This window comes from Taudactylus pleione, unplaced genomic scaffold (genome assembly GCF_031769625.1).
Source record: "Taudactylus pleione unplaced genomic scaffold, aTauple2 ptg000555l, whole genome shotgun sequence".
Lineage (NCBI taxonomy): Eukaryota > Metazoa > Chordata > Amphibia > Anura > Myobatrachidae > Taudactylus > Taudactylus pleione.
This window is the reverse complement of record NW_028284957.1, coordinates 2,732,716-2,760,061: the sequence shown is the minus strand read 5'-3', so window position 1 is coordinate 2,760,061 and position 27,346 is coordinate 2,732,716. Positions and strand designations below refer to the sequence as shown.

At 47.9% G+C, this 27,346-nt stretch overlaps 1 protein-coding gene across 1 annotated transcript; it reads left to right on the top strand.

The window, feature by feature from the left end:
* Positions 1-317: 317 nt before the first annotated feature.
* LOC148482043 (embryonic protein UVS.2-like) lies at positions 318-20,407 on the top strand. Its single transcript, XM_088452649.1, has 9 exons — positions 318-327; positions 2,602-2,742; positions 8,550-8,667; positions 10,322-10,500; positions 14,357-14,438; positions 15,053-15,180; positions 16,346-16,461; positions 17,838-18,063; positions 20,331-20,407. The coding sequence occupies exons 1-9, from the start codon at positions 318-320 to the stop codon at positions 20,333-20,335; spliced, it is 1,005 nt and encodes a 334-aa protein (XP_088308775.1). The 3' UTR covers positions 20,336-20,407.
* The last annotated feature ends 6,939 nt before the right edge of the window (positions 20,408-27,346 follow it).

The following is a 27,346-nucleotide window of genomic DNA, read 5'->3' as shown; positions in this document are numbered from 1 at the left end:
ATCACACGACATGCTGAGAGTGTCTGTTTAGCAGGCTGATCCAGTCTGTGCTGGCAGCCATGCTGGTTTACCCTCCAGGGACATTTTGAAATGAAACAACGATTTGAAGGAAGATGGGGAAGAGTAGAAAATGCACTTAACTTGCTTTTTAAAGAGAAAATAAGATGAGATTTTCGGTTGATATTTTGGCTTTCACTTTATACTTTCTTCTATATATTATATGCATTAAATTGAATGCAGTTTTTCTTTTCTCTATAGATCCAACGCCCACAAATCATACTGCACCGGATGAGAATGTTTTGAGCACCATAGAGAGGATGAACAAAGGTAACTGACATAGGGACTGCTGCGTCCCAAAAGCTTACAATATCTGTGGAGTTAATTAGTCATATAACAATTCTCTGATCCTGCGTCTGTTCTGCAAACATTACTAATTATTCTGTGGGAGATATTTATAAACATTTCAGACCAGATGGATTTTCTCTATTTATGCAACTGACCACTATTTATAACCATTTCTGTTATTTATTTGGACGATATGGATCGTCACCCCCTCAGCCAGCATTGGGCACCGAGAGTCGGTCCTGCTACTGCATTTTACCAATTACAATTTAGGGAGGCTTTCAGCGGACACTTTCATACTGTCAGTTGCAAGGAGTATCAGACACGCTGGGCACTCATGATACAATTATCCGGGCGATCTTCCTGTTATCGCCCAAATCACACAGATAGTTGTACTGTGTAATTGCGTGACGGATCACAAAATATCCATGGGTGGGACATACTGAATCATCCAGCATGTCTGTCCGATGGTATATTTTGGGAGTTGCAAGTCGTCAGCATCTGGCAGTGTACGAATGCATTGCCGCAGCTGGCCGTTTGACTGTTCCCCTGTTTCTTCACAGTGGAGGAACGGAGGAATGTCTCCACCCCTGGGGAGGAAGCCAGATATTGTGGCCATACACTGTGATATATCTCACAGTAGGGGAGATTATCAAATCTTGAGATAAAGGGGGTCATTCAGACCCGGTTGTTAGCGCCGATGCGCTGGGACCGGGTAGATGGCCCCCCACAGAGCATGCGCACGACGGCGACGGCAGGTGCATAAATGCGCCTGTGAAGAAGTGGTGAAGAATAGCATTTATCTTTTTTTTGGGGGGGGGGAAATAAATAGTCACATCAAATTTGGGGTACATGAAAATGGGTGCAAGCATATTTTTAAGTCCCTAAAATGATTTTTAAAAATTCTTCAAAAATGCACCAGCCGCAACCACCCGCATTCTAGAAAACACCTGCCGCATACATGGGGACCCCCTCTGAGGCTATTTCGCTAGTTTTTTAAGTTTGTTCCCCAACATTTTTTTTTTGCCCCAAAAATGAAAGTACCTTTTTTGGGGTGTCCTGAGGATTTGTTTTTTATTTTTTTTTTACACAGTTTACATTAAGGGGACATTCCCAAGGCTCAGGCTATTTATTTTTTTCTGCACCCCAAAACCCCAATTCTGCTTTTTTTTTCACACATGCAAAAGGTCTTTGTAATTGAACATGGGGATAAGTGAAACTGACAAAAATGACATCATCGGCGATAAATTATCGCTGATAATGGACTTTTCACCTCTAATTGAATATGGCCCTAAGCCTTGGAGAGAGATAAAGTACCAACCAATCAGCTCCTAACTGTCAGTTTACAGGCTGTGTTTGAAAAATTGCAATCAGGATCTGATTGGCTCTCCACTTTATCTCACTCCAAGGTTTAGTACCTCTACCCCCAAAGTGTCTGTCGGTCTGTCAGTGTTTTCCAAGCATTAACAATTTTTACTGATAATTAGATTTTAAAATCTACTTCCCTGATCTGTTTAGCCACACCCAGACCTTGATAGGTCCTATTTTACCAGGGGGAAACCAAGTATGAGAGTGCATTCTACCAGGGCCGTAGGGAGCCGATCCGGGGAAGCAGGCGTGACCTAATCATGGGGCGTGGCCACAGCCCTAAGATAAAAAAATAAAAACCCTAAGTGCAGCACTGCGGGCTGGGGAGAGAGGCGCTGTGAACCCTTCAGCCCGGCACAAGGGGGGGCGTGATCCATGTGAACGCTCTCCCCCACAGGCAGTGGAGAGGAGACTGCTGCTGCTGCTTAGTAGCAGCAAGCAGTCTCCCACTGCAGCCCAGAACACAGCAGCATGTGCTGGGCCGCTGACAGGTAAGAGGTAGGGGAGCTTCATTGGACCCAGGCCCCTACTGGGACCCTCCAACAAGCCCGGGCCCAGGTAATAAGTACCCGCTCCCCTCCTCTCGACGTCCCTGCATTATCCTGTAAGGTGCTTCGGAACCCTTGAGGCGCCATATAAAAGATGATAATAAACAGAAAATTACTTCAAAATGCTACTAGTGTATACTCCTCACTTACTAATCATGCACATTCGCCAAGTCTAGAGCCTTTCTCTCTGGGGTAATGCTCTAGTTATACCCTAAGCGATCTTACACAGGTACTGATCCCCATAGCGGTGCCACGGGCCGGTATCACTACAGCTGCACCAATAGATTGAAAATCACCGGAACACCAGATCTAACCACACTGCTGTCTTCTGTCCCTTATTCAGGAAGTTCAAAGATGCTGCGCCATGGGGACATTGCGGTAAAAGGGGGGCGCAGCGCCATCAGCTGTCCCGCCGGAAATTGTTTCTGGACCAAGTCTGCCAATGGCTTTGTTCCTGTACCGTATACGTTGGATTCCCAATTCTGTGAGTGGTCTCTGTAAGGGTTCATAGGACCATGTACTTTGTACAAATTGCTCAAGGAAGGTATCATTTATTTATTCAGTATAGTCCATGCTGGTATAGGTAAGAAAGAACCTTGACGGTCTCAAACGTGTCAGACCTAAATGGGGGGCGTTTGCTTTCTGTTTCCTTCTGTGTTTTTTTTTTTCCTTTCTGTCTTCAGCCCTCTTCCTCACCACGTTTTTTCTCCTCCTCTTTCTCTTCCCCTCTTACTAAATCTCTCTTCCAGCTCTATCTCTTTCTCATGTCTGTCTCATCCTCGCCGTATGTCAGTTTCTCTATATCCCTCTGATACTTTCTCCCTGTTTTCCCCTGTTTTCTCTACCCTTTTTACATTCCTCTATTTTTGCCTCTCTTCACCTCCTTTGTCTTGCTGTTTTTCCTGTCCCATCTGCCCATCAGTCCCTTTCCCTCCTGTCCCTCTCTGTCCCACCTGCCCATCAGTCTCTTTCCCTCCTGCCAATCAGTCCCTTTCCCTCCTGCCCCTCTCTGTCCCACCTGCCCATCAGTCTCTTTCCCTCCTGCCAATCAGTCCCTTTCCCTCCTGCCCCTCTCTGTCCCACCTGCCCATCAGCCCCTTTCTCTCTTGCCACACTCTTTCCCTTCTGCCCCTCTTTTTCCCTCTTAACACTCTCTTCAGTCCTGCCACTCTCTTTCCCTTCTGCCCCTCTCTTTCCCTCCTGACCCTCTCTTTCCCTCCTCACCCTCTCTTTCAGTCCTGCCACTCTCTTTCCCTTCTGCCCCTCTCTTTCCCTCCTGCCCCTCTCTTTCAGTCCTGCCCCTCTCTTTCCTTCCTGACCCTCTCTTTCCCTCCTTCCCCTCTCTTTCAGTCCTGCCCCTCTCTTTCCCTCCTGCCCCTTTCTGTCCCGCCTGACCATCAGTCCCTTTCCCTCCTGCCCCTCTCTGTCCCTCCTGACCCTCTCTTTCCCACCTGCCCATCAGCCCCTTTCCCTCTTGCAACTCTCTTTCCCTTCTGCCCCTCTCTTTCCCTCTTGACACTCTCTTCAGTCCTGCCACTCTCTTTCCCTTCTGCCCCTCTCTTTCCCTCCTGACCCTCTATTTCCCTCCTGACACTCTATTTCAGTCCTGCCACTCTCTTTCCCTTCTGCCCCTCTCTTTCCCTCCTGACCCTCTCTTTCAGTACTGCCACTCTCTTTCCCTTCTGCCCCTCTCTTTCCCTCCTGACCCTCTCTTTCCCTCCTGACCCTCTCTTTTAGTTCTGCCCCTCTCTTTTCCTCCTGACCCTCTCTTTCCCTCCTGCCCCTCTCTTTTCCTCTGGACCCTCTCTTTCAGTCCTGCCCCTCTCTTTTCCTCCTGCCCCTCTCTTTCAGTCCTGCCCCTCTCTTTCCCTCCTGACCCTCTCTTTCGGTCCTGACCCTCTCTTTCAGTCCTGCCCCTCTCTTTCCCTCCTGACCCTCTCTTTCAGTTCTGCCCCTCTCTTTTCCGTCTGACCCTCTCTTTCCCTCCTGACCCTCTCTTTCAGTCCTCACCCTCTCTTTTCCTCCTGACTCTCTTTCAGTCCTGACCCTCTCTTTCAGTCCTGCCACTCTATTTCCCTTCTGCCCCTCTCTTTCCCTCCTGACCCTCTCTTTCCCTCCTCGCCCTCCTTTTCTCTCCTGACCTTCTCTTTCAGTCCTGACCCTCTCTTTTCCTCCTGCCCCTCTGTTTCAGTCCTGCCCCTCTCTTTCAGTCCTGCCCCTCTCTTTCCCTACTGCCCCTCTCTTTCCCTCCTGACCCTCTCTTTCAGTCCTGACCCTCTCTTTCCCTCCTGACCCTCTCTTTCAGTCCTGCCCCTCTCTTTCCCTTCTGCCCCTCTTTTTCCCTCCTGACCCTCTCTTTCAGTTCTGCACCTCTTTTTTTTCTCCTGACCCTCTCTTTCCCTCCTGACCCTCTCTTTCAGTCCTGCCCCTCTCTTTTCCTCCTGACCCTCTCTTTCAGTCCTGCCCCTCTCTTTCCCTCCTGACCCTCTCTTTCAGTCCTGCCACTCTATTTCCCTCCTGCCCCTCTCTTTCCCTCCTGACCCTCTCTTTCCCTCCTGACCCTCTCCTTTCCTCCTGCCCCTCTCTTTCAGTCCTGCCCCTCTCTCTCCCTCCAGACCCTCTCTTTCAGTCCTGCCACTCTATTTCCCTTCTGCCCCTCTCTTTCAGTTCTGCCCCTCTCTTTTCCTCCTGACCCTCTCTTTCCCTCCTGACCCTCTCTTTCAGTCCTGGCCATCTCTTTTAATCCTGCCCCTCTCTTTCAGTTCTGCCCCTCTCTTTTCCTCCTGAACCTCTCTTTCCCTCCTGACCCTCTCTTTCAGTCCTGGCCATCTCTTTTCCTCCTGCCCCTCTCTTTCAGTCCTTCCCCTCTCTTTTCCTCCTGACCCTCTCTTTCAGTCCTGCCACTCTATTTCCCTCCTGCCCCTCTCTTTCCCTCCTGACTCTCTCTTTCCCTCCTGACCCTCTCTTTCAGTCCTGACCCTCTCTTTTCCTCCTGCCCCTCTCTTTCAGTCCTGCCCCTCTCTCTCCCTCCTGACCCTCTCTTTCAGTCCTGCAACTCTATTTCCCTCCTGACCCTCTCTTTCAGTCCTGGCCATCTCTTTTAATCCTGCCCCTCTCTTTCAGTTCTGCCCCTCTCTTTTCCTCCTGACCCTCTCTTTCCCTCCTGACCCTCTCTTTCAGTCCAGGCCATCTCTTTTAATCCTGCCCCTCTCTTTCAGTTCTGCCCCTCTCTTTTCCTCCTGAACCTCTCTTTCCCTCCTGACCCTCTCTTTCAGTCCTGGCCATCTCTTTTCCTCCTGCCCCTCTCTTTCAGTCCTTCCCCTCTCTTTTCCTCCTGACCCTCTCTTTCAGTCCTGCCACTCTATTTCCCTCCTGCCCCTCTCTTTCCCTCCTGACTCTCTCTTTCCCTCCTGACCCTCTCTTTCAGTCCTGACCCTCTCTTTTCCTCCTGCCCCTCTCTTTCAGTCCTGCCCCTCTCTCTCCCTCCTGACCCTCTCTTTCAGTCCTGCAACTCTATTTCCCTCCTGACCCTCTCTTTCAGTCCTGGCCATCTCTTTTAATCCTGCCCCTCTCTTTCAGTTCTGCCCCTCTCTTTTCCTCCTGAACCTCTCTTTCCCTCCTGACCCTCTCTTTCAGTCCTGGCCATCTCTTTTCCTCCTGCCCCTCTCTTTCAGTCCTTCCCCTCTCTTTTCCTCCTGACCCTCTCTTTCAGTCCTGCCACTCTATTTCCCTCCTGCCCCTCTCTTTCCCTCCTGACTCTCTCTTTCCCTCCTGACCCTCTCTTTCAGTCCTGACCCTCTCTTTCAGTCCTGGCCATCTCTTTTCCTCCTGCCCTTTTCTTTCAGTCCTGCCCCTCTCTTTCCCTCCTGACCCTCTCTTTCAGTCCTGCCCCTCTCTTTTCCTCCTGACCCTCTCTTTCCCTCCTGACCCTCTCTTTCAGTCCTGCCCCTCTCTTTTCCTCCTGACCCTCTCTTTCAGTCCTGCCCCTCTCTTTCCCTCCTGACCCTCTCTTTTCCTCCTGCCCCTCTCTTTCAGTCATGCCCCTCTCTTTCCCTCCTGCCCCTCTCTTTCCCTCCTGATCCTCTCTTTCCCTCCTGACCCTCTCTTTCCCTCCTGACCCTCTCTTTCAGTCCTGACCCTCTCTTTTCCTCCTGCCCCTCTCTTTCAGTCCTGCCCCTCTCTTTCAGTCCTGCCCCTCTCTTTCCCTACTGCCCCTCTCTTTCCCTCCTGACCCTCTCTTTCAGTCCTGCCCATCTCTTTCCCTCCTGACCCTCTCTTTCAGTCCTGGCCATCTCTTTTTCTCCTGCCCCTCTCTTTCAGTCATGCCCCTATCTTTCCCTCCTGCCCCTCTCTTTCCCTCCTGACCCTCTCTTTCCCTCCTGACCCTCTCATTCAGTTCTGCCCCTCTCTTTTCCTCCTGCCCCTCTGTTTTTTTGCCCCATAGTTTGAGAAATACAATAATACTTTGCTCAGGCCAAACTACTGGATTCAGGGCCTGATTCCGCAAGGAACGCACAGGAGAGAACGCACACACTTGGCCGATGTTTTTGCTCTGTGCATGCGTATGCATCACACTGCGAGTTCGCGAACAGGTTGCTGAGTACGGTAAGGGCTCTCTCAGAGTATGCAGGGAGCCGACAGAGACCTTCCATGTTGACTGACAGGAAGTGCCATTTGTGGGTGGTGACAGGGGGGTGGTCGGCCAAAGGCAGGCGTGCCTGTGCGTTCGCACGCCATTACAGGGGCATGCATAAATTAATATCAGCGGCGCTGCACGCAGCCTTGCGCCTCTCTGCGTGTTGGAATCTCTCAAGTCCTGCGGCAGGGTCAGGTCTACCCTTAGCTTATACGCAGCTTCGATGGCACTCGATGTTCCTGATGTTTACCCTGTCAATCACGGCATAGGAGGGCGACTTTATGTTTTGCTGGGTGTCTGCTTCTTGTGCTGCGCTCTCCGTGCATATGCATTGATTAGCATATTCTCACAGCGGCTGGCTGCGTGCGTCTGCTAGCGTGCGTTCCTTGCTGAATAAGGCCCTCAGCCCTCCACTCTGGGACTATGACAACTTGCACGGTCAGATGGGTCCAAACATAGGCCCTCATTCAGACCCACTCACGAGCGGCTGTCCGCTCGCAAGTGGGTCGATGGTCTGCACTGCACATGCGCACGACGGAGGGAGCTCCGTCGTGCGCATGCGCGAGACCGGACGAGCGAAGGACTTTCCTTCGCTTGGAGTGTCTCATCAAAGGGGGCGTGCTGTCGATGTTGACTGACAGCACGCCCCCTTTGGTGGGCGTGCCGGGGGCGTGCCTGCCAGACGGAGGCGTTCCCAAGGGAACGCCTACCGTCTGAAGCCGGCCCCACTGACATCACTAGTGATGTCAGTGGGAGTGATTTTGGCTCTGATAGAGCCAAAATCACTCCTGGCCTTGCGGTTGAAAAACTCAACCGCAGGCTTTTGCTCGCAGTTTCGATGGTCGCGATGGTCAAGACCATCGCGACCATCATCCTGCACGCTCGTATATGCTGTGGGTGGTGACCCACAGCTATACGAGCGTCCAGGAGGACGCTCCATATTAATGGAGGTGGGCCCTGATTCAGAGCGAGCGCTCTGGTCAGAGCGTCCGGCTCTGAATCAGGGCCATAATGTCTATTCCAATTGGCACTTAATACAATAGTTAAAGATCTGATTATGATTGGGTCATCAAAAACCTATAGCGCACGCGTGTTCTAATTTATGCTTCTATTTATCAACAGCAAAACATAAAACTTCAATTTGTGCTGTTGGATCCACTACAATTTAGTCAAATAAAATAATATAACTACATTGGGGGCATCTGTGAATAGAGGGAGCAAATGATTTTTCTATTACAATTTAGAAACCAAAAGTAAATGTCTGATCGCTACAAATGACAGAACGTTGTGTGTAATAATGACCCATAAATCAGTTAGAATAAATGTCCCCCATCACATTATGCTGAGGTTCCTGTCTGTTTATCTTACGCACGCCATTATTTCTCCTGTGTCTTAGGGTCTGTTACACAAGTAATACAGTAGTTTTAGATAATGGGCCCCTTCATCATTAGTGGCCCGATGTGGATTCTGCAACCAGAGCATTTGCTCCAATACTTTAGTAACCGCCGCTGAAACTAACGGGTGGATGCTTAATTATTGTGGGGGGGGGCAATCAGGGATGCATAATTAATGCATATTAGCCAATTACATATGAAATGTTAATGAAATGGACCACGCATTTTAATGTTTCTAAATTTTTCCCGCTATGTACCCAGCTGCTGACCACAGATCAGTCATAGAGAGGGCTATGCTGGAATTTTCCACGTTAACCTGCATCCGTTTTGTTCAGCGCACTACCGAGGCGGACTACCTGAATATTATCGCCGATTTTGGGTGAGGATATTGCGCATGAGGAATGTTCCACGTGGGGCGCTACAGTCTAACCATTGTGCATGTCAAGATGGGGCCGATTTAATTAGCCGCAAGGTTCCGCTAGTAGCGTTGTGTTTCCGGCGGGAGGTTTAGGCAATGATCTCCGCACATTTTTTTGCTCATACTGCACTTCATAGGTGTGCGAACAAGAATTAGCAACGTTTGATTGTCGTATTGCCAATAATGCGCTCATAAACGTATTGCGCGGTGCAACCTCGCGGCACATTGAAGCAACGCCTTTATTTTTATAGCCATTATTTAATATATTTATATATAAACATTTAACCAATTAAACCTTAAATTACATTTATCAATTATTTCCACTGGTATGTGGCATAGTGATAATATATAGTGGGGTTTTCAGATATAGGACTCGTTCATAGCAATGACATTAGAGGGTTGGCTGTATGGGGTGGATCAGGCCCCGTAGCGGATCCAGAGTTGGGCTCGGTCCAAAATTCAAATAGGGGGAGCCACACCAACTGCCAGCGAGTCCTGGCTGGCGATGCCTGGCAGCATTTGGGGTGGCAGTTGGTGTGGTTCCCCTGTTTGAAATTTGGACTGTGCTGCAGCCCCACCTCTGGAGCCTCTAAAAAAGGAGAAACATGTAGGCCTCTATTGCATGCATGAGCGTCCATGTAACCGTACATGTGTTAGAGCAGGGGTCTTCAACCTTGGCCCTCCAGCTGCTGTGGACACCTTATTGATATAACAGCATGCTAAAACTATGGCAGTGCATGCTGGGATGTGTAGTTCCACAGCAGCTGGAGGGCCAAGGTTGAAGACCCCTGTGTTAGAGTCTGCGGTTATCAGCCTTCAGTTTAGATAAAGAGAAGCAGGATGCAATAAGAGGACTATAGAGGGGAAACGGGAGTACAGGGAATAGGCTATTTTTTAATGTCCCCTGCTAACTGGGGCCCCAAGCAATATTGTATACCCCTTAGCTACTGTATTAATTCTACTGTACTATTGTACTAAGCCTTGGAGAGAGATAAAGTGGCTGCAGATAAAAGTACCAACCAATCAGCTCCTGACTGTCAATTTTCGAACAGGAGATGTACTAAGCTCTGAAAAGTGATAAACTGGAGAGTGATAAACTACCAGCCAATCAGCTCCCAACTGTCATGTTACAGGCAGTGTTTGAAAAATGACAGTTGGGAGCTGATTGGCTGGCACCTTATCACTCTCCAGTTAATCACTTAGCAGAGCTTAGTACCTCTGGCCCAATGTCTGTAATGTGGCATTTAGGAGCTGATTGGTTGGTACTTTATCTCCATCCACTTTATCTCTCTCCAAGGCTTAGTACATAGACCACTTAGTTTCTCTGTACTGGGAGAATCGCAGCTTTAACATTCTAATTGGGAGATGTACCAACCCTTGGAGAGAGATCGAGTAACCAATCAGCTTCTAACTGTCATTTATCTAGCACAGTCTTTGAAATGTCAGTTAGAAGCTGATTGGATGCTTTGGCCAGCTTCTCCAGTTTCTCTCTCTCCAAGGCTTGATACATTTCCCCCTCATGATTTTAAAAAACACGTTCCAAAAATTAACTGCATAATATGGCTATTGCTATGTGCCTTCATCGAATTCACAAAGCGCTTTTTACTTGTTTCAGTTGTTGGTCATCTATGGGCCGCACGGGGGGTCCGCAGGACGTGTCCTTGGAGACCAACGGCTGTATCTTACACGGGGTCATACAACACGAACTCAACCACGCGCTGGGATTCGAGCATGAGCACAGCCGAAGTGACCGGGACTCCTACATCAACATTCTGTGGCAAAACATTATTCCCGGTGCGATGCCTATAAATAATGGCCGGGGCAGTGGTAGCAGAGTGTTGCCCCCCTGCCGTGTAGGGAGACTACAGCCACACGCTTACCTAAAAAGATCATTTATTATAGTTTATATTAAAAAATGAACAATTAGATTCTGCATAGACGTCTCCACCTTTTGCTCAGTCATTAACTTTGAAGTAGAGATGTGCGGCTTGAGGGCCTGATTCAGAGCCGGACACTCTGACAGAGCGCTCGCTCTGAATATGGGGCGGCCGTCTGTTTTTGTAGAGCGGCCTCCTGGCCGCTCGCATAGCTGTGGGTGTCCACCCACAGCTATAGCGAGCGGCCAGGAAGATGGTCACAATGGTCAAGACCATCACGACCATCAGGCTTGCGATGAGACCCTTGTGGTAGGGTCTCGTTGCCGCAAGCCCTAGAGTGCTTTCGGCTCTAACAGAGCTGAAAGCACTCCCACTGACAGCACTTGTGATGTCAGTGGGGCCGGCCCCAGACGGTAGGCGTTCCCATGGGAACGTCTCCGTCTGGGCAGCCACGCCCCCGGCCCGCCCACCAAAGGGGGCGTGCTGTCACTCAGCATTGACAGCACGCCCCCTTTGGTACAAGACCTGGAGCGACGGCTTGCCCGTCGCTATCCAGGTCTCGCGCATGCGCACGACGGAGCCAGCTCCGTCGTGCACATGCGCACTGGGCCACCATCGACCCACTTGCGAGCGCATAGGTCTGAATCAGGCCCTGAGTTCGGTTCGGATTTTCCCGCCATTTTTGGATCTCAGGAGAACCAGGCAAAACGTCATCTTTCATGGACAAAACGTGACATTTTGGCCATGAAAGTTGATATTTGTCCATAAAAGATGATGTTTTGAGATCCAAAAATGGCGGGAAAATCCGAACCAAACTGAAACCGCACCTTGTACCTTTCATATCACAAACCTGCTCCTGCTGCTATAAGCAGCTGTGAGCATAGCATTGCCGACCATTCTTTCTATAAAATAAATGATGAGTTTAATGCGCACGCAACACAGGGCCTGATTCAGAGCCGCTCGTAAGCGGCCGCTCGTTCGCTCCGAGCGATGTTCGCACAACTGCGCATGTGTATGGGTCGTAATGCGCATGTGCCAACCAGTCAGTGCGATCGGAAATCGAGCGCTCGCCAAATAGCGAGTGCCTGCTAATTTGAGTGACAGGATGAGGCGTTTGTGGGTGGTAACAGGGGAAGGTGCTTGAAAATGGGGAGTGGAGATCCGAACGCAGGCATGCCAAACGGTCAAAACGGGCGTTTTAAGGGTGTGCATAATTAACAAAGCAGCGTCATCGACCACGTCACTTGGTTGTCTCTTAGCCTGAACTTTTCGCATGATTGCGGTAGGATAAACCTACCACAAGCACTGTGAGCAGTTCAGATGCCTTTCGATGTACTCGATTAATCAAATAAATAGCGGAGATGACGTATGATGCGAGCGGCCAGGGGGCGTCTTTACAAAATAGCGAGCACATGTTTCGTTCGCTCGCTCAGACATAGAGGCGTCAACAGACCGCAAAGAGCGAGCGCTCAATTTAAATAGCCGACCCCTTTTTCTGACCGAGCGAGCGCAAATAGCGTCCGGCTCTGAATCAGGCCCACAGTTGCTAATATCAGCAGTGATATGCAAATGCATTGCGATCGCAGTATAACATTGCGATTGCAGCCTCACATAAGGACGCCCACTTTCCTTTGTCTCACATCCATAATACATACCAATATAGCGAAACAATCGGTAACATCGAGTAACATCAGGCCCATAGGCACACTTGCACAAGCCCAGACCTTACTCAGAAATTGCTAAGCCACTATCAGTGCTATGGCTGTGTATGGCATCGCAGTGCCTAAAACTGCACGCCCCTGCAACGGCATTGCAATTCACTGGCATGCTTGTGTTCGCCCGACCAATCCCTCGTCACCACCCACAAATGGTGCTTCCTGTCAGTCACTCTGCTATTGGTCTGCGTAGCCTCTGCATTCGCAGTCCCGATTGTAATCGCTAGATCGCACATACGCACTGCGATGCATATGCATGCACAGAATGCAACAATCGGCCAATTGTGTGCGTATTAGCAGCTGCGATCCATGCTCAATCAGGCCCATAGCACAGAAGACTGCCAGAAACATTCTGCTATACAGTACACTGTCATAACAAAGTGAGACTACACAGTGACAACTTTTGATACAGCGCCACCTACTGTCCCTCCTATACAGCTTCTCAAGTATACTTGGCATGTAGCTGTTGTTATGCTCCCCTCCTATGTGTTTTGCCCTCACTTCTGCATCTTGCTTCCCAGGGAAGTGGAGGATGTTACACCTGGGTTTATATAGAACAAGTCAAACAGGAAGTAATCCACACACAATGAGAACATATTTGAACGCTAAGCTTCTGGAGGAGGCAGCCAGTTCGGCACAGTGGGGTGAAGGGTGCGGTGAGGGGTGCCACCTGATTGGTGGTGGAGAGGGGGCGTGTCTACGTGATTGCATCATCGCGGCCCCGCCACTGCTACATAATGACGAGATTACCGGCATCGTGCAGCAGAGGGCAGGGTGTGGGGGCAGGATGGTGGCGAAGATGGTGTGGGTGGGACATGCCCACTCTTCCAGGCTGCCGAAAGCACCGCCCGGTTTTCTCCTGGCCTCTGGGAGAGTAGGCAAGTATGGCATTAGCTCTATAGTTTGGCTTCGGTGGGTTGCTGTAAATCACACTTGCCGACTTCTAGCTCCCTCGTTCCGGGAGGGAGCTGTCGGGCGTCCTCAGCAGGGGGGCGTGCCACATCAAAAGGGGGCGTGGCCCAGAAAAATTACTCAACAATGGGGGCGGGGCATGGGCGTGACAGCGCGATCACGTCATCGCGGCCCCGCCCCCTCTTCACAATGCCAAGATAAATGGCATTGTGAAGCAGGGGGCGGGGCCACGATGACGCGATTCAGCCCCCCCGCCCCCCCGGGGATTATACTGTATTCGCGGGGGGGACAGATAGATCGCCGGGGACCGGGAGGCTTGCCTACCTTTCCGGGAGGCCGGGAGCGGCACCCGATTTTCGGGAGGCTCCCGACCAAATCGGGAGAGTAGGCAAGTATGCTGTAAATATGACACTATGTTACATTCAACAATATCTCTCCAACATTTAGGAAAGCGCATAAATAATGAGTATAGGTCATTTTCTCATCACTCTAGTGTGTATGGTGGGCACTCCCAGAGCTGCTAGTCTGCCCCCAGGCTCTCTCCACACTGCGGCCTCTGGGGGCGATTCAGACCCGCTCGCAAACAAGCGATCGATCGGTGCGTGACGTAGCATGTGTATGCAAAATATACAATCGCAGAGGCACTCGCTGTACAAACATGCAGATGCCCATCCGCTTTTAAAGTCCACCCACTTCCCTCTGCGAACGACGGTGAGACGCCGCTACATATGGGGAATATCAGTACCATTGTGCACCATCGGACCCTTTCGCACTGCTAAGGTAGACCTGAGGCTACCGCAAGCACTGCGAGTGCTAATTACTGTGACATGAATGCTGATGATGCGTGTTAATTATGAACGCCCATGAAACGGCGTTCGGACGCTCTGACACGCCTGCGTTCACACAACCACTCCCCTGTCAACATCCCTTGACGGCATCTAATGTCACTCAAGCTTGCGGGCCTTTGGTGTGCTACGAGCAATTGCTTCCCGATCGCTGTGATAGGTTTGCGCACGAGTACCTTACGCATGCATAGTACTTAAACATCGGCAGTGAGTGAACGCCTGCTTACGACCGGGTCTGAATCGCGCCGTCTATTCATTCGTTACTCTGATATATCACTGATTTTCTTTCTTCCCGACACAGAATACACCTCAAGTTTTCTCAAAACCAACACTAACAACCTTGGCCTGGAATACGATTATTCTTCTGTGATGCATTATGATAAGTAAGTGTCACTGACTTACAGAAAGGGGGAGATTTATTTCTCCTTAAAGGATGCAGGTTATCTTCATGCTTCAGACAGATTTAATTGGTGACTTGTAGTTGCCCTCCTGCAATGTTTGCTAAATACATTACATTATCCTCCTGGCCTACATACGTCTGTGCTTTTCAGTAACACTTTATATCATACAGACAGATTTGCTCTTGGGTACATTGTAAACATGAAAATAAAATATATATATAAGATTATATATATAAGATAATGGAAAAAAGCAGGTACTGTGCTCTATCTGTGGGTGAACCTCATTAGCATCAATATTCCCATTACCGTGCGAGGTGGCCCAGGGAAATGGCCGTAACATTGAGGAAGCTGGGGAATTTCTTAGACATAAGTGAGCTACAGGTAGAGTAGCATTTATTGTAGTAATGAATAGTAGCTAATTCCTGCCACTTGCGACAGATCTCAGATTAGTTTAGAAGCAATTATCTCTGGATATTTTAGCTAATTTCCATAAAACATTTTGTTCTGTGCAATAAAATCTGCTTCATCTGTATTTGTGAGAAAATGTAGGGCCCTGCCTGTGACCGTCCTGCTTTTCCTTTGTCTCTACTATATAGATTTTCATTCACCAAGGATTACACGAAACAAACCATCCTGCCCATTCCCAACCCTGCGGTAATTATTGGGCAGAGAATAGGACTGAGCAACCTGGATGTAGCCAAGATTAATAGACTATACAACTGCAGTAAGTGTATCTCGGGGATCATCATGCACTTATATTGTACCCGTATCCTACACTCAGCAGAGGCTGAACCAATACTAATCATTCATTCATTCATTCATTCATCCATCCAACCATCCATTCATTCATCCATCCAACCATTCATTCATTCATCCATCCATCCAACCATTTATTCATTCATTCATCCATCCATCCTTTCATTCATTCATTCAGCCTTCACTCATTCATTCATATTCACATGGATTAATGGCCACACCAAGGAATGTCGATCATTAGATCAACAATCAAAAGGTCAACACCAAATGGTCAACAGTCAATAGGTCGACAGGGACAAAAGGTTGACAGGTACAGAAGGTTGACTGTCTTTTGTTTTCTAATCCTAATCTTCACCCTAATGGTGCGTACACACTGGGCGATTAAAGTGGACGACTGAACGATAACGATATCGTTATCGTTCAGTCGTCCACTTTATCGTCCATTTTTAACACAAAAAAGATGAACGATGACGACGACGCGCGTTCCCGCGGGTCGTTCGTCATCCTCGTTCATCGGGCTGACATGCAGGCCAACCTGACGACCTCGTCAGGTTGCTGCATGTCAGGGAATGGGTGAGAGAGCCCGGCGCTGAACGATATCGCTAATGATATCGTTCAGCGGCTGTGCTCAATGTCATGAACGATATTGAGCACAGCCTGCCGGGGACACACTAGACGATATCGCTCAGGGAGCATATCGTCTAGTGTGTATGCACCTTAACCCTCTTCTTGGTGCCTAACCCTAACTGTCCCTCCTAGTGCCTAACCCTAAAATGTTTATTTTTATAAAAAAATGTGTTGACCATTTGTGTGTCGACCATTCCCATGTTGACCTTTTTGTTTTGTTACCTGTCAACCTTTTGTACCTGTTGTCCTAAACCTATGTCGGCCTTTTGTGTGACGATCTTTCATACTTGCCGATCTATTAACTGTCGACCCTCTGGTGTCGACCTATTGCTTGCCGACCTTGTTACAGGCCGACCTTTGATCTGGAACCCCCGCACCAAGTTATCACTTCTCTGAAAGAATTGACAACAAAAATGTTCCTGCTTTGTGCTCCATACTTTTATTTTAAGAGATATACACCCCCCCAGACTCATCTCTGACGCTGTTCTCCATTCTCTTCCTCCCAGATGTCTGCTCCTCGGTTCTCTCCACTTTCCAAGGTGTCTTCTTCTCTGCATCAAACCCATCCAATTATCCAAATAACTATAACTGTACCTGGCTCATTCGTATTCCAAGAAACAAGGTATTTATGGATAATCTACAGTCAGTCTGGGGAACCCACATCACACTCTCGGCTACTTACTGTGTGAGACTGTTTTATAGATTACATCAGCCAGGAGATTGGGGAATGCGGGGAGGGGGATGAGCAGACTGAGGCACATTCACAGCTAAGACCAGAAGGGCTGGGATAAGATTGTGCACAGAGCTTACCTACAGCACCCAGATTTCTTAAAGGTGTTTGCTACCTACGGATGAATCCAGCGGGGTCCTGCAACTTTAACTAAATGCAAATGATTCTATACTTTCACTTCTTACTGTACGTCTCAGCCATGTTCTGTAAGTTACTAAGAGACATATTTATCAAATGTGGGAAAGCCCCATGGCTGACAAAAACGTGTGTTTTCACCGGTGATTTTTTCTTTTTCTCGCTGCGTACAATATACAACTGGAAAAACCTATGAACTTTGCAAAATAAATCATTAGGAAACAGTTTGTTTTTTTTACCTATTATTTTATTATGATCATGCTCATTAATGCTCTGATAGTATTTATACATTGCGGGTGTAACGGTCAGAATGACTGCACCAGAATATTTACATGTCCTGAGTGTCGACATATAAAATATCGACATAACGGAAATGACGACATGTTCGTTACGATGACATTGTGCAGGTCGGCAGTTAAAAATGTCAAAATAGCATTTTAATGCTAGGGTTAGGTTAAAATAGTTTAAAAAAATGGTACGTCAACATTTTGACTGTCGGCATAATGAACGTGTTGGCATAATGAACCTGTCGACATTTCTCTAGGTTGACATGTTACATGTCGCCATCACTGTCAACATTCAGAATATTTCGATATTCTGGTGTCGGTATTCTGACTGTTGACATTTGAACTGTCGACGTATCATACCATACCCTGTGTTACAGTCCAGCCGCTTGTTATGAGTCAATGAAAGGGCTTAGGGGCAAATGTATGAAGCGACGGTAACCTTCTTTCTCTGTGTTTGTGCCAAAAAAATGGTTTATTACAGCTTCTCAAAAATGTATTCTAAGGCAGCCCATGGAGATTTCCCCCGTAGGCTATTTATTATGTGTAACAGTCCATCAGCATTGATAAGGCAGGTTTCGACCATCCTGTCCAATCAGATTTCAGGGAACTGTCCAACTCTTGATTCCTTCATTTAACTGGACAGTTTGGCAAAACTCACATCCTTCAACCAACTGCATCTTACTTGTGAAGCTCTGTCAGCTACTCTCCCATGATGGGGATAAGCTGGGAGTGTGGTGCTGGATTGTGATGTCACAGTTCACACTCAACCCTGAAGGATGTGTTTATGCAATCTAATAATCATATCCAATTCCCATTTGCTGCACCTACTATACTGCTATTTTTCAGGTGGCCTTGAAGTTTGTGGCCTTCGATGTGCAGCCCTCTGCTGGCTGTGTCGCAGATTACATTAGAGTGTTTGATGGACCAAGCAGGATGTCCCCTCTGCTGCTGGACCGCTCATGTGGAACAGGACAACTACCCTCCCTGACGTCATCGGGCACAGTAATGCTGGTGGAATTTGTCAGCGATGGCTCTGTTACTGCAACGGGCTTCAAGGCATCATATAGCTCAGGTATAACAGCAAATCTGCAGTGAAAAATGTCTGTTCTCCATAACCATCCTCTATAACCCGGCCTGTATACATTACTGTAACCTTAGTTAATAAGATGTTTTAGCAAAACTTTCATTGGATACTATATTTTCCCACTAGCAGATGTTTCGTAGTACTGAAAGATATCACCCGCCAACATTTACTGCTAAAAATCAGGACACCAGTCTGTCCACCCAAAAACACCCACTAACTGCTCAAACACACACCAACATAGTCACGACAATCGGAAGCCAATGGTTAGCCATCATCGATGCTCTCAATCCAATGGCAATGCTTTTGCTATTCAAGGCAATGGTTGCACTGTAGTCTGCGTCTTTCTGATTGGCTGCTTTCCCGTGGCTGGTGATGTCCCTCGTGCTGTGTACACCACAAAGGAGAAACTCTATGTACACAGCAAGAGGAACATCAGCAGCCACCATAGTACATGCACACTAGCATACCATCGATGGTAACCATTGAATGGCTAACAATCGATGGTTATATAGCATGGCAAGGCATGTAACGATGGTGCGAAAACACATCAAAAAGATGCCGCCTTTCCAACAGCCACCCTTACGCCAACCTGTTTGACTCATGATCCATAAACCACCTTCCATTGGCCTGTAGGAAAATATGAGTATTCCGTGGAAAAGGGGAATAAAAAGAGCGAATTCTGAGTGTAGTGACCTCTGTTGCTGAATGGCCGATGAGCGTAGCTGGCGACAGCACGACTGCCCACTGACCCTACTGCCTATGTAGCTCTAGCTACTGTAAGGGGATGAGTGGGTGCGACAATCTCAGTCACTTGCTCAGTATGTGGAAAAGGGGCTTGAGGGTTGCCCCTGGATAAAGGGATACATTCAATATCCCGGCGCAGAGGATTCCGGCATCAAAATCACAGCGCCGGAATCCAAAAGGTAAGTAGCGAGGTTAGGGGGAGTGTTAGGTTTAGGGTTTAGCAACAAAGGGGGAGGGTTAGGTTTGGGGTGCGGGTAGGTGGAGGTTATTTTTATGCACTAGGGGGGAGGTTAGGTTTAGGCATCGGCGAGGGAGGGTTAGGGAGAGGGGGAGGATTAGGATACCGACTGACAGGTATCAGTATCCTAATTAGAGATGTGCGGGTTTGGTTCTATTCGGTTCTTATCACCAAATTATCACAAGTTCGGATTAGTTAAGATTTCTCTTATTGGCTATCCAAAAACACGTGACAGCCGGATAGCCAACATGATGCCGACTTTGAGATCCAAACATATTCGAGTAAAACCGAGTAAAACCGAACCGCACATCTCTAATCCTAACCCTGTCGGGATCCCGAACCGCCGACATCCCATACCCAGCCTCTGGCTAAATACTCTACCTGCTAGAGGAGAGAGGAAACCAGTACTCCCTGCCAGAGCCGTAACTAGACTTTTTGGTGCCCTGTGCCAGAAAGAGCATTGGCGCCCCCCTCATTTTTCAAAGGGACATAATGCACCCAAAAAAGGGCCATTGCCTCATGGGGAAGGGCCAGGGAAGAGATAGGGGAGGCCAGGAGGTGATGGGGATGAAATAAGAGGAAGCTACAAGCAAGAATGATAATAAACAGAAATTTGACAGGTCCAAACAGCGTCCCCTGACCTGTGGTGCCCTGAGCGTTGGCACCGGCCGCACTACCCTAGCTACGGCCCTGCTCACTGCCCCCTCCTTTTATCTAATAACCCGCAGCGCCTCCTCCAACCGAGCCCCCCCACCCCAGCCATTCCGTCCCCTTAATTTGCATTTATGTCTAACCTCTTTCATACTGCTCATACATTAAACACCTCTTTGAAATTTTGGGATGAAGTTGCCACATCCCAGTGATTCTGAGCCATTTACAATTTTCCAAGCTCACTCATATTCTGAAATCAAATAATATTTGGAAACCTTTATAAAACGTCAAACGGAAAACAAATTCTGTCCACCTGGTGGTGTCGGATCACATGTTAGTCGGAGTGATGATAAAATGAGTCAGATGGTGAATGTGATAATTGTGCGACCATGATTATGTGTCTTCTCTGATCCAGCCATTCAGCCTGAGCAAACACGTGTAGCTACATGTATGGCCGCATCTGATATAGATCTGACCATCAGACTAATCAGTCTGCGTATGGCCAGCATACAGTACCTTCCTGGCAGCCGTATATTTCACTGTGTATCATTACTCTCCTTATTTTTAATGTGGGCAATGACGTATGTTTGGCAATAACTATTTCCCATGTCTTCTGTTGCAGTGTAGTGTACCAATAACAACGTGTAACACTCAGCACACTGAGCCGGGAAACCTCGCACACACGCTACAGAGCGTATATACTACAATCAAACAACAGACTAAACATCATTACTACCCGCCGCCTATAGCTGAATGTTTCATTTACAGTCACGTTCTAATAATCAATCAACATCATTTTTTATTATTTAATCTGTGAGTATGAATAACGGGAACGACAGGGAAGCAAAGTAATGCTCTTTTATAATTAGAATGTAAACTAGAATTTTTAAACACGGAGCCTGATTCAGAGAAGTGCGCTAATGGCGTTGCAGATGCGTCTGTGTACGCAGATGCTATGCGAAAACTTGCAAATGTCGCAGACGCTGGGAGATGCGTTGAGACGCCCACCTGCAGCTTTGCAAATCCCAGCATCTGCGTAAAAAGTCGCAGCATCGGTTGCAAATCATTCGATTGTCGCAGTCCTGAGTAAGTCCGTGGGCCTGAAAGATGGGCGTGCAAAGTGAGATGCCGGAGCCATGTTTCTTGCGTACGGGTTTGCAGATGCAGGCAGCGACACGCCTGCGTTTTTTCCGCCACTCCCCGTTACCTCCCACAGATGCTGCTGGCCTGTCAATGACACTGCGAGCAAAAAGTTGCAGCGAATGTCTACGCTAAAGTACTTTGATGCAGATGCAGTTTACAGATAGTCACTCAAAATGTGAAAACAACGGCATAGCGTACTTCTCTGGATCAGGCCGATGGTTCAAGAAAGCGACTGAGCTGTGGCCGATATCAACCAATCAGATGTTTACCTTCATTGGTCCACTTTGTATTATGCCGATGAAAGCTGCAATTTGATTATTTGCCGTCATCGCAGGATATGTGCCATTATCACCAAATTAATAGACACCGTTACATCATGTAATAACTATAATTACTATTGATGTTATTTATAATCTATTTGCCTTTGCTTACATCCAACTTGGGCTATATTGTTATTCTAAAACTGGTATTTCATTAAAATGTATTTGACCTTACCCCTGTTGTTTGTACAGTATTTATAATGTCTGGATAGAAGGCTGTGAGAGCTGTATCTACTATGAAATCTCATCAAACACTGGGCTTGATTCAGACCCGCTCGCGAGCGCACAGTGCTCGCAAGCGGGTCGATGGTCCCACAATGCGCATGCGCGCGCCGGGGCCAGCTCCGGCGTGTGCATGCGCCAAACCCGGCAGCGACATGCGCTCCGTCGCTACGGGTCTCGCACCAAAACGGGGTGGCTTTCGATTATGATTGACAGCTCCCCCCGTTTTGGAGGCGGGCAGGGGGGGTGGCTGGCCAAACAGAGGCGTTCCTGCCGTTTGGGGGCGGCCTCAGTAGTAAGCTTCCGGCTCTATTAGAGCCGGAAGCTCACTGGGGCTTGCGATGGACGAGACCCTACCACAAGGGTCTCGTCGCAAGCCCGATGGTCGCGACCATCACCTGGCTGCTAGCAAAAGCTGTGGGTGGTCACCCACAGCTTAGCGAGCGGCCAGGAGGCCGGTTAAAAAAAAAAATGTTGCCCTGATTCAGAAAGAGCGTCCGGCTCTGAATCAGGGCCACTATCCGTTCCTACATGACACTTATAACCCTACTGCAATTTCCTATTTTCCCTTCGTTCTAGTGTATTGTAACCCATGTAAAGCATCTAACTTCAAATCTAAATTGTGAGTTCACGTTGTGTTTTATATGACTTTGTAACTGTTCTGAAGTTATGCTACATTGTTTGTGTAAGTAACATATATATTGTATGGTAGGGATGGTTTTACTAGTTCAAAAGCCTCCACTACTCTGAGTGTTTGAGCCCCAGATATAAAACAGCAATGATTTAGATGGCAAAACATGCCGTATTTTGCTATTAAACTCATTGCTATTTTACATTTGAGGCTTAACCACTGACCTGGCATGGTCGCATGGTATGTGACTAAAGCCAGCTGGGCTTAGGCTGACACGGTCGCACCCGCATAATAATTGCTGACATTGTGGTGTCGACATAATGAATGTCAACAATGTAACTGTCTACATTTTGATATGTTTTGGTGATGCTATTAATAAGTCTAGTGTGTACATACTCCCATTACCACAAATGTGTTAAGCACACTGTAGTGCCTCCAGCTCACATTATGCCACACAGAAACCCCAGCTCACATTATGCCACACAGAAACCCCAGTTCACATTATGTCACAGTGCCCCCCATGCTGGTGATGTAGTTATGTGAGGGGACTTGTTGGTGTGTGGGGGCCCTTAGGCGACCGCCAAGTCTACCCTGTTGTTAAACTAGCACTGATCTACCTTTAATTTTGAAATCCAGGGCAGTCCCTATAGATGTCTATGGGGACTGCAATATTGCCAAATGTATCAAGTTGCAAAAATCTTAGCTTCCCAGACCTTGGCTACCGATAACTAACACCGTCTTTAGATAGTGTAAGCCATTGAAGCATATACTGTACAGTATCCGGAAAGTATTCACAGCGCTTCACTTTTTCCACATTTTGTTATGTTACAGCCTTAAACTTTTTACACGTTATCATTATGGGGTATTGTGTGTAGAATTTTGAGGACAAACTTAATTTATTCAATTTTGGAATACAGTAGGGCTGTAACATAACAAAATGTGGAAAAAGATCTGTAAATACTTTACGGGTGCACTGTAAGCTACAATATTGCAATTCTTCCTCAATGGTCGCTCATGTGCAGTAGCTCTGCCAGGTCTGAATCCGGAAGTATAGTGATCACGTAAGACTACGTAGGGATGGGTGCCTATCGGAGCATGTGTCCCTGCAAGAAAATCTTGATGATTACGGGCAAAAAATAATTTATTAATAATATTGATAAAAAATTATTAATAATCATTTATTATTGTTAGAATAAGAAATTACATTTGCTGTATCTGGGCTAAAATGATGGGTTTGAAAAGTTTGCCTCTATAGTCTACAACTACTGTACAAGCATTACATGTATTATCACAATGAAGCACAAGATGGCGCTATAATTCTATGAGGGGGGAAATAAACAAACATTTTATACTACAATAAATTATATCTTAGCCTATTCATGGGTCGATATTTAATGTGGTCATCAGAAACTTCATGCTTAGAACAAATCTGATGTTTTATAAGGTATACACAAGCTCTAAGCAAAATAATATCTATATAATAATAAGCTAGAAAGTGTGTGTGTGTGTCTGATTGTCCTTTTTGCACGACCAGAGTTTTGTTCCTAGCTCCAGCAAATTTGGCATAGTGGTGTAGTTTGACCAGGATTAGGTTTTTGGCTATATTTGAAGTTCGTCAGGACCATGGAGGTCTACATGGTGCCCACCAAGTAGGCAGTGAAGTCTCTGATCTGAAATTGTGGTGTAAGCAAGTTCACTCAGGATGTCTTCCAGTGCCTAAAACTGCACTGATCTGAAGGCACAGGCTGATATGTACCAGTGGGGGGCAGTCAGAGCTCCAACGGAAGAGCAGTGAGTCGGAGGATCAACTGTCACACTGCACCTGCACTGACAGTTACTAAGTCAACCCGGGCTTGACTTTAGAGATTATATGAGTGAAGACATTCATTATGAAGCAAGACGAGCCAATCCTGAGCTAAGCTTACAGTACACTGATGATGCAATGTTTAATCTAGCTCTCATCTGCTTGGAGGACAAAATTCAACAGATGGCAGGCAAGAGTCTGCATCAGCTATGGCTTCCAACTCCTGACAGAAATAATGCTTCCAGTATTTGTGACAGAAAATTAGCCCAGGCAGCAGGGTAGTTTTAAGAGAGGAGGGGGCCCGTGTGCACTCCTCGTGTTGGGCCCCCTCCTCTCTCCCTGGTGGCTGGCAGCCAACTGACGCGGCTGGCCAGCCACCGGAGCATCAGTAGACTCCGGGCACTAGAGTGTGCCCAGAGTCTACTGCGCATGTGCAGAACGCCGGGAAAATGGCAGGTATGGGTCTTTTGCTATTCTCGCACACAATTGAATATGCCCCTATGTTTGTGCCAGGAGTGCCGCTCTTCAAGTAAGACTGTTCCAATTTTTTGCGGGGGTTCGGCCGAGTATATCAATTAAGGGAGAGCCAGACCCTGCCTACATTCTATATATATATATATTTATATAAGATAGGACCACATTTTTTTTTAATGACCACACCCCTGCTCCTTAAATATATATTGAATGTCTGAGCACCTCTCTCCCTCTTTTTTCTTTCCTGCACCTCCGATGCCGATTCTTTCTGTACTCAGCTTTTCTTCTACATCTGCTGAAATACTTCTGTCTTTATTTTTTTATTTTCTCCGGTCTGGTCCGCTTTGGTGGTCCGATCTGCAACACGGGCGTCCCCACCCTGTGAGAGAGGGTGTCCTAGGGCACCACTAAGCCATCCCAGGTGAATGTCCCTTGTTCTCTGTGGCCCAATCCACCCCTGCCTAAAGCTGCTTAATGGAACCGCCGGCCCTGCTTACACTCCAGGCTGATCCATACAGTTATTATTATTTATTACCAGTTATTTATATAGCGCACACATATTCCGCAGCGCTTTACAGAGAATATTCGGCCATTCACATCAGTCCCTGCCCCAGTGGAGCTTACACTCTATATTCCCTACCACATGCGCACACACACACTAGGGGTAATTTTGTTAGGAGCCAATTAACCTACCAGTATATTTTTGGAGTGTGGGAGGAAACCGGAGTACCCGGGGGAAACCCACGCAAGCACAGGGAGAATATACAAACTCCACACAGTTAGGGCCGTAGTGGGTATCGAACCAATGACCTCAGTGCTGTGAGGCAGTAATGCTACCATTACACCGTCTGTGCTGCCCCGTTCATCCCTGTGTCTCTTGGTACCTGTTGTTCTACCTGGTTAAAAAACAAACCAGTCTCATCTTTCACTGTATTCAGCTATTAGAGTGATACTCTGCAAGAGCCAAAGATAGATATCAGCCTTTGCGCAGAATGAGGTATATGCGCACCGAGGGCATTCGCTCGTGCGAATGGAGCACACTATCAGTAAAGTGGGCATTTCTGGGTGGGGACCATTCACATGAAGCTATTACATCTCGTAGGGGTGGCATGGTAGGGCCGCGGGCATGTAGGCGACTACCTTGCTCAATCGTAGCGTGCGGACGGAAATTAGACGCCTGTATCAGGGGGATCTCTTGCACCCAGCATGGGGCGGGTGCAAGTACAGATACTAAAAATGATGGCTGTGGACATAAGAACAGTGGGCGTGATGGGCTTCAACATGCAGACACACAGCTTTTTTAGTATACATGGGTGGACTCTCGCATTAGCCTAAGAATGTAAGTAGGCTGCCGCGGCTGAGTGGATGCTTCCGACACAAATCAGACCCCGAGTTGGCCGCAGTTGGGAAGATAAACGCTAATGTCGCGGCCACAGGGATTTGTACAGAGGCGCCCATCGGTTGTGTCTTTTATCCGCCGCTTCCATACAAAGATTCACCATCGGTCGCACATATGCTGCAGCCTCGATCCTCAGAGCAATCCTATGGGTGGTCAGAATGTCCGTCGGAACGAAGACGCTGGAGCCAGTAGTACCACTGCAGGCAAGGATGCCAGTAGTGCACGCAGGGGGGGTTTATGACTACCCAGAACCACCCCCCCTGACAGCCTCGAGAGCAGACACCATGTTATTAAGCACCACCCCCCTCGTGGCAAAATGCAGCGATACGTGGGTTAATAAGGAGGGGGCGGAGCCAATATGACACAATTCTATTAGAATCTCATCATTTGGCTCCACCCCCTCTCGATTGACCTGCAAATCGCGGCATTTTGCTGCTAGGGGGGGTCTAATGACATGGTGCCAGCCTGTCAGGTCTTGTCCCCGCAGCTGCTGCAAGGTAAGTGTAATGTATGTGTGTGTGCAAATTCCCCTGGAAAAATCCTGCATTTTCCCCTGGATGCAGTCGCTGGCTGCAACACATCCCCGAAATGGTCGTGACATGCCTGTATTTAGTTTTACCGCATTTTACACCTTAGTACATCCCACCCAGAGAGAGAGAGAGAGACAAAGAGAGAGAGAGAGACAGAGAGAGACAGAGAGAGAGAGAGAGAGAGAGAGAGGGTCTGATTCAGAGCCGGACGCTATTTGCGCTCGCTCGTTCATAAAAAGGGGCTGGCTATTTAAATTGACCGTTCGCTCTTTGCGGTCTGTTGACGCCTCCATGTCTGAATGAGCGAACAAAACATGCGGTCTTAATTTTGAAAAAACGCCCCCTGGCCGCTCGCATCATACGTCATCTCCGCTATTTATTAGATTAATCGAGTACATCGAAATGCGAATGAACTGCTCGCTATTCTTGTGGTTGCATTTTCCTACCGCAATCATGCCAGCAGTTCTGGCTAAAAGACACCCAACTGACGTGGTCGATGACGCTGCTTTGTTAATTATGCACACCCTTAAAACGCCCATTTTGACCGTTTGGCACGCCTGCGTTTGGATCACCACTCCCCGTTTTCAAGCACCTTCCCCTGTTACCACCCACAAACGCCTCATTCTGTCACTCATATTAGCAGGCATTCGCTATTTTGCGAGCACACGATTTTCGGCCGCACTGACTGGTTGGCGCATGCGTATTACAACCCGTACGCATGCGCAGATGTGCGAACATCGCTCGGAACGAACGAGCGGCCGCTTATGAGCGGCTCTGAATGAGGTCCAGAGAGAGAGAGAGATTCTTTTAATTTTTATTTTTTAAACTGGAATACAGTTGCTGGATTTAGTTGTATCAGGCGGCGGCTGTTCCATAATGCAGCTCGGATTGTTTTGATCCTAAAATGCCTGATAATCTGCAGAATGTCTGAGAGAAACTGACTCCTTCTGTGCACAGTGGTGTTACAAGCAGAGCTGGAAGTTGACAGCCTGAGGGGCAGCAGGGAATGCTGAATTACCCATACACCAAGTTACAGCGTGACGTGTGTGAGAGAGTTCCTCCCTCTTCCCTGGAGAGCCCAGCTCCGTAAGAGAAGCTGCCAGTGATCGTACAAC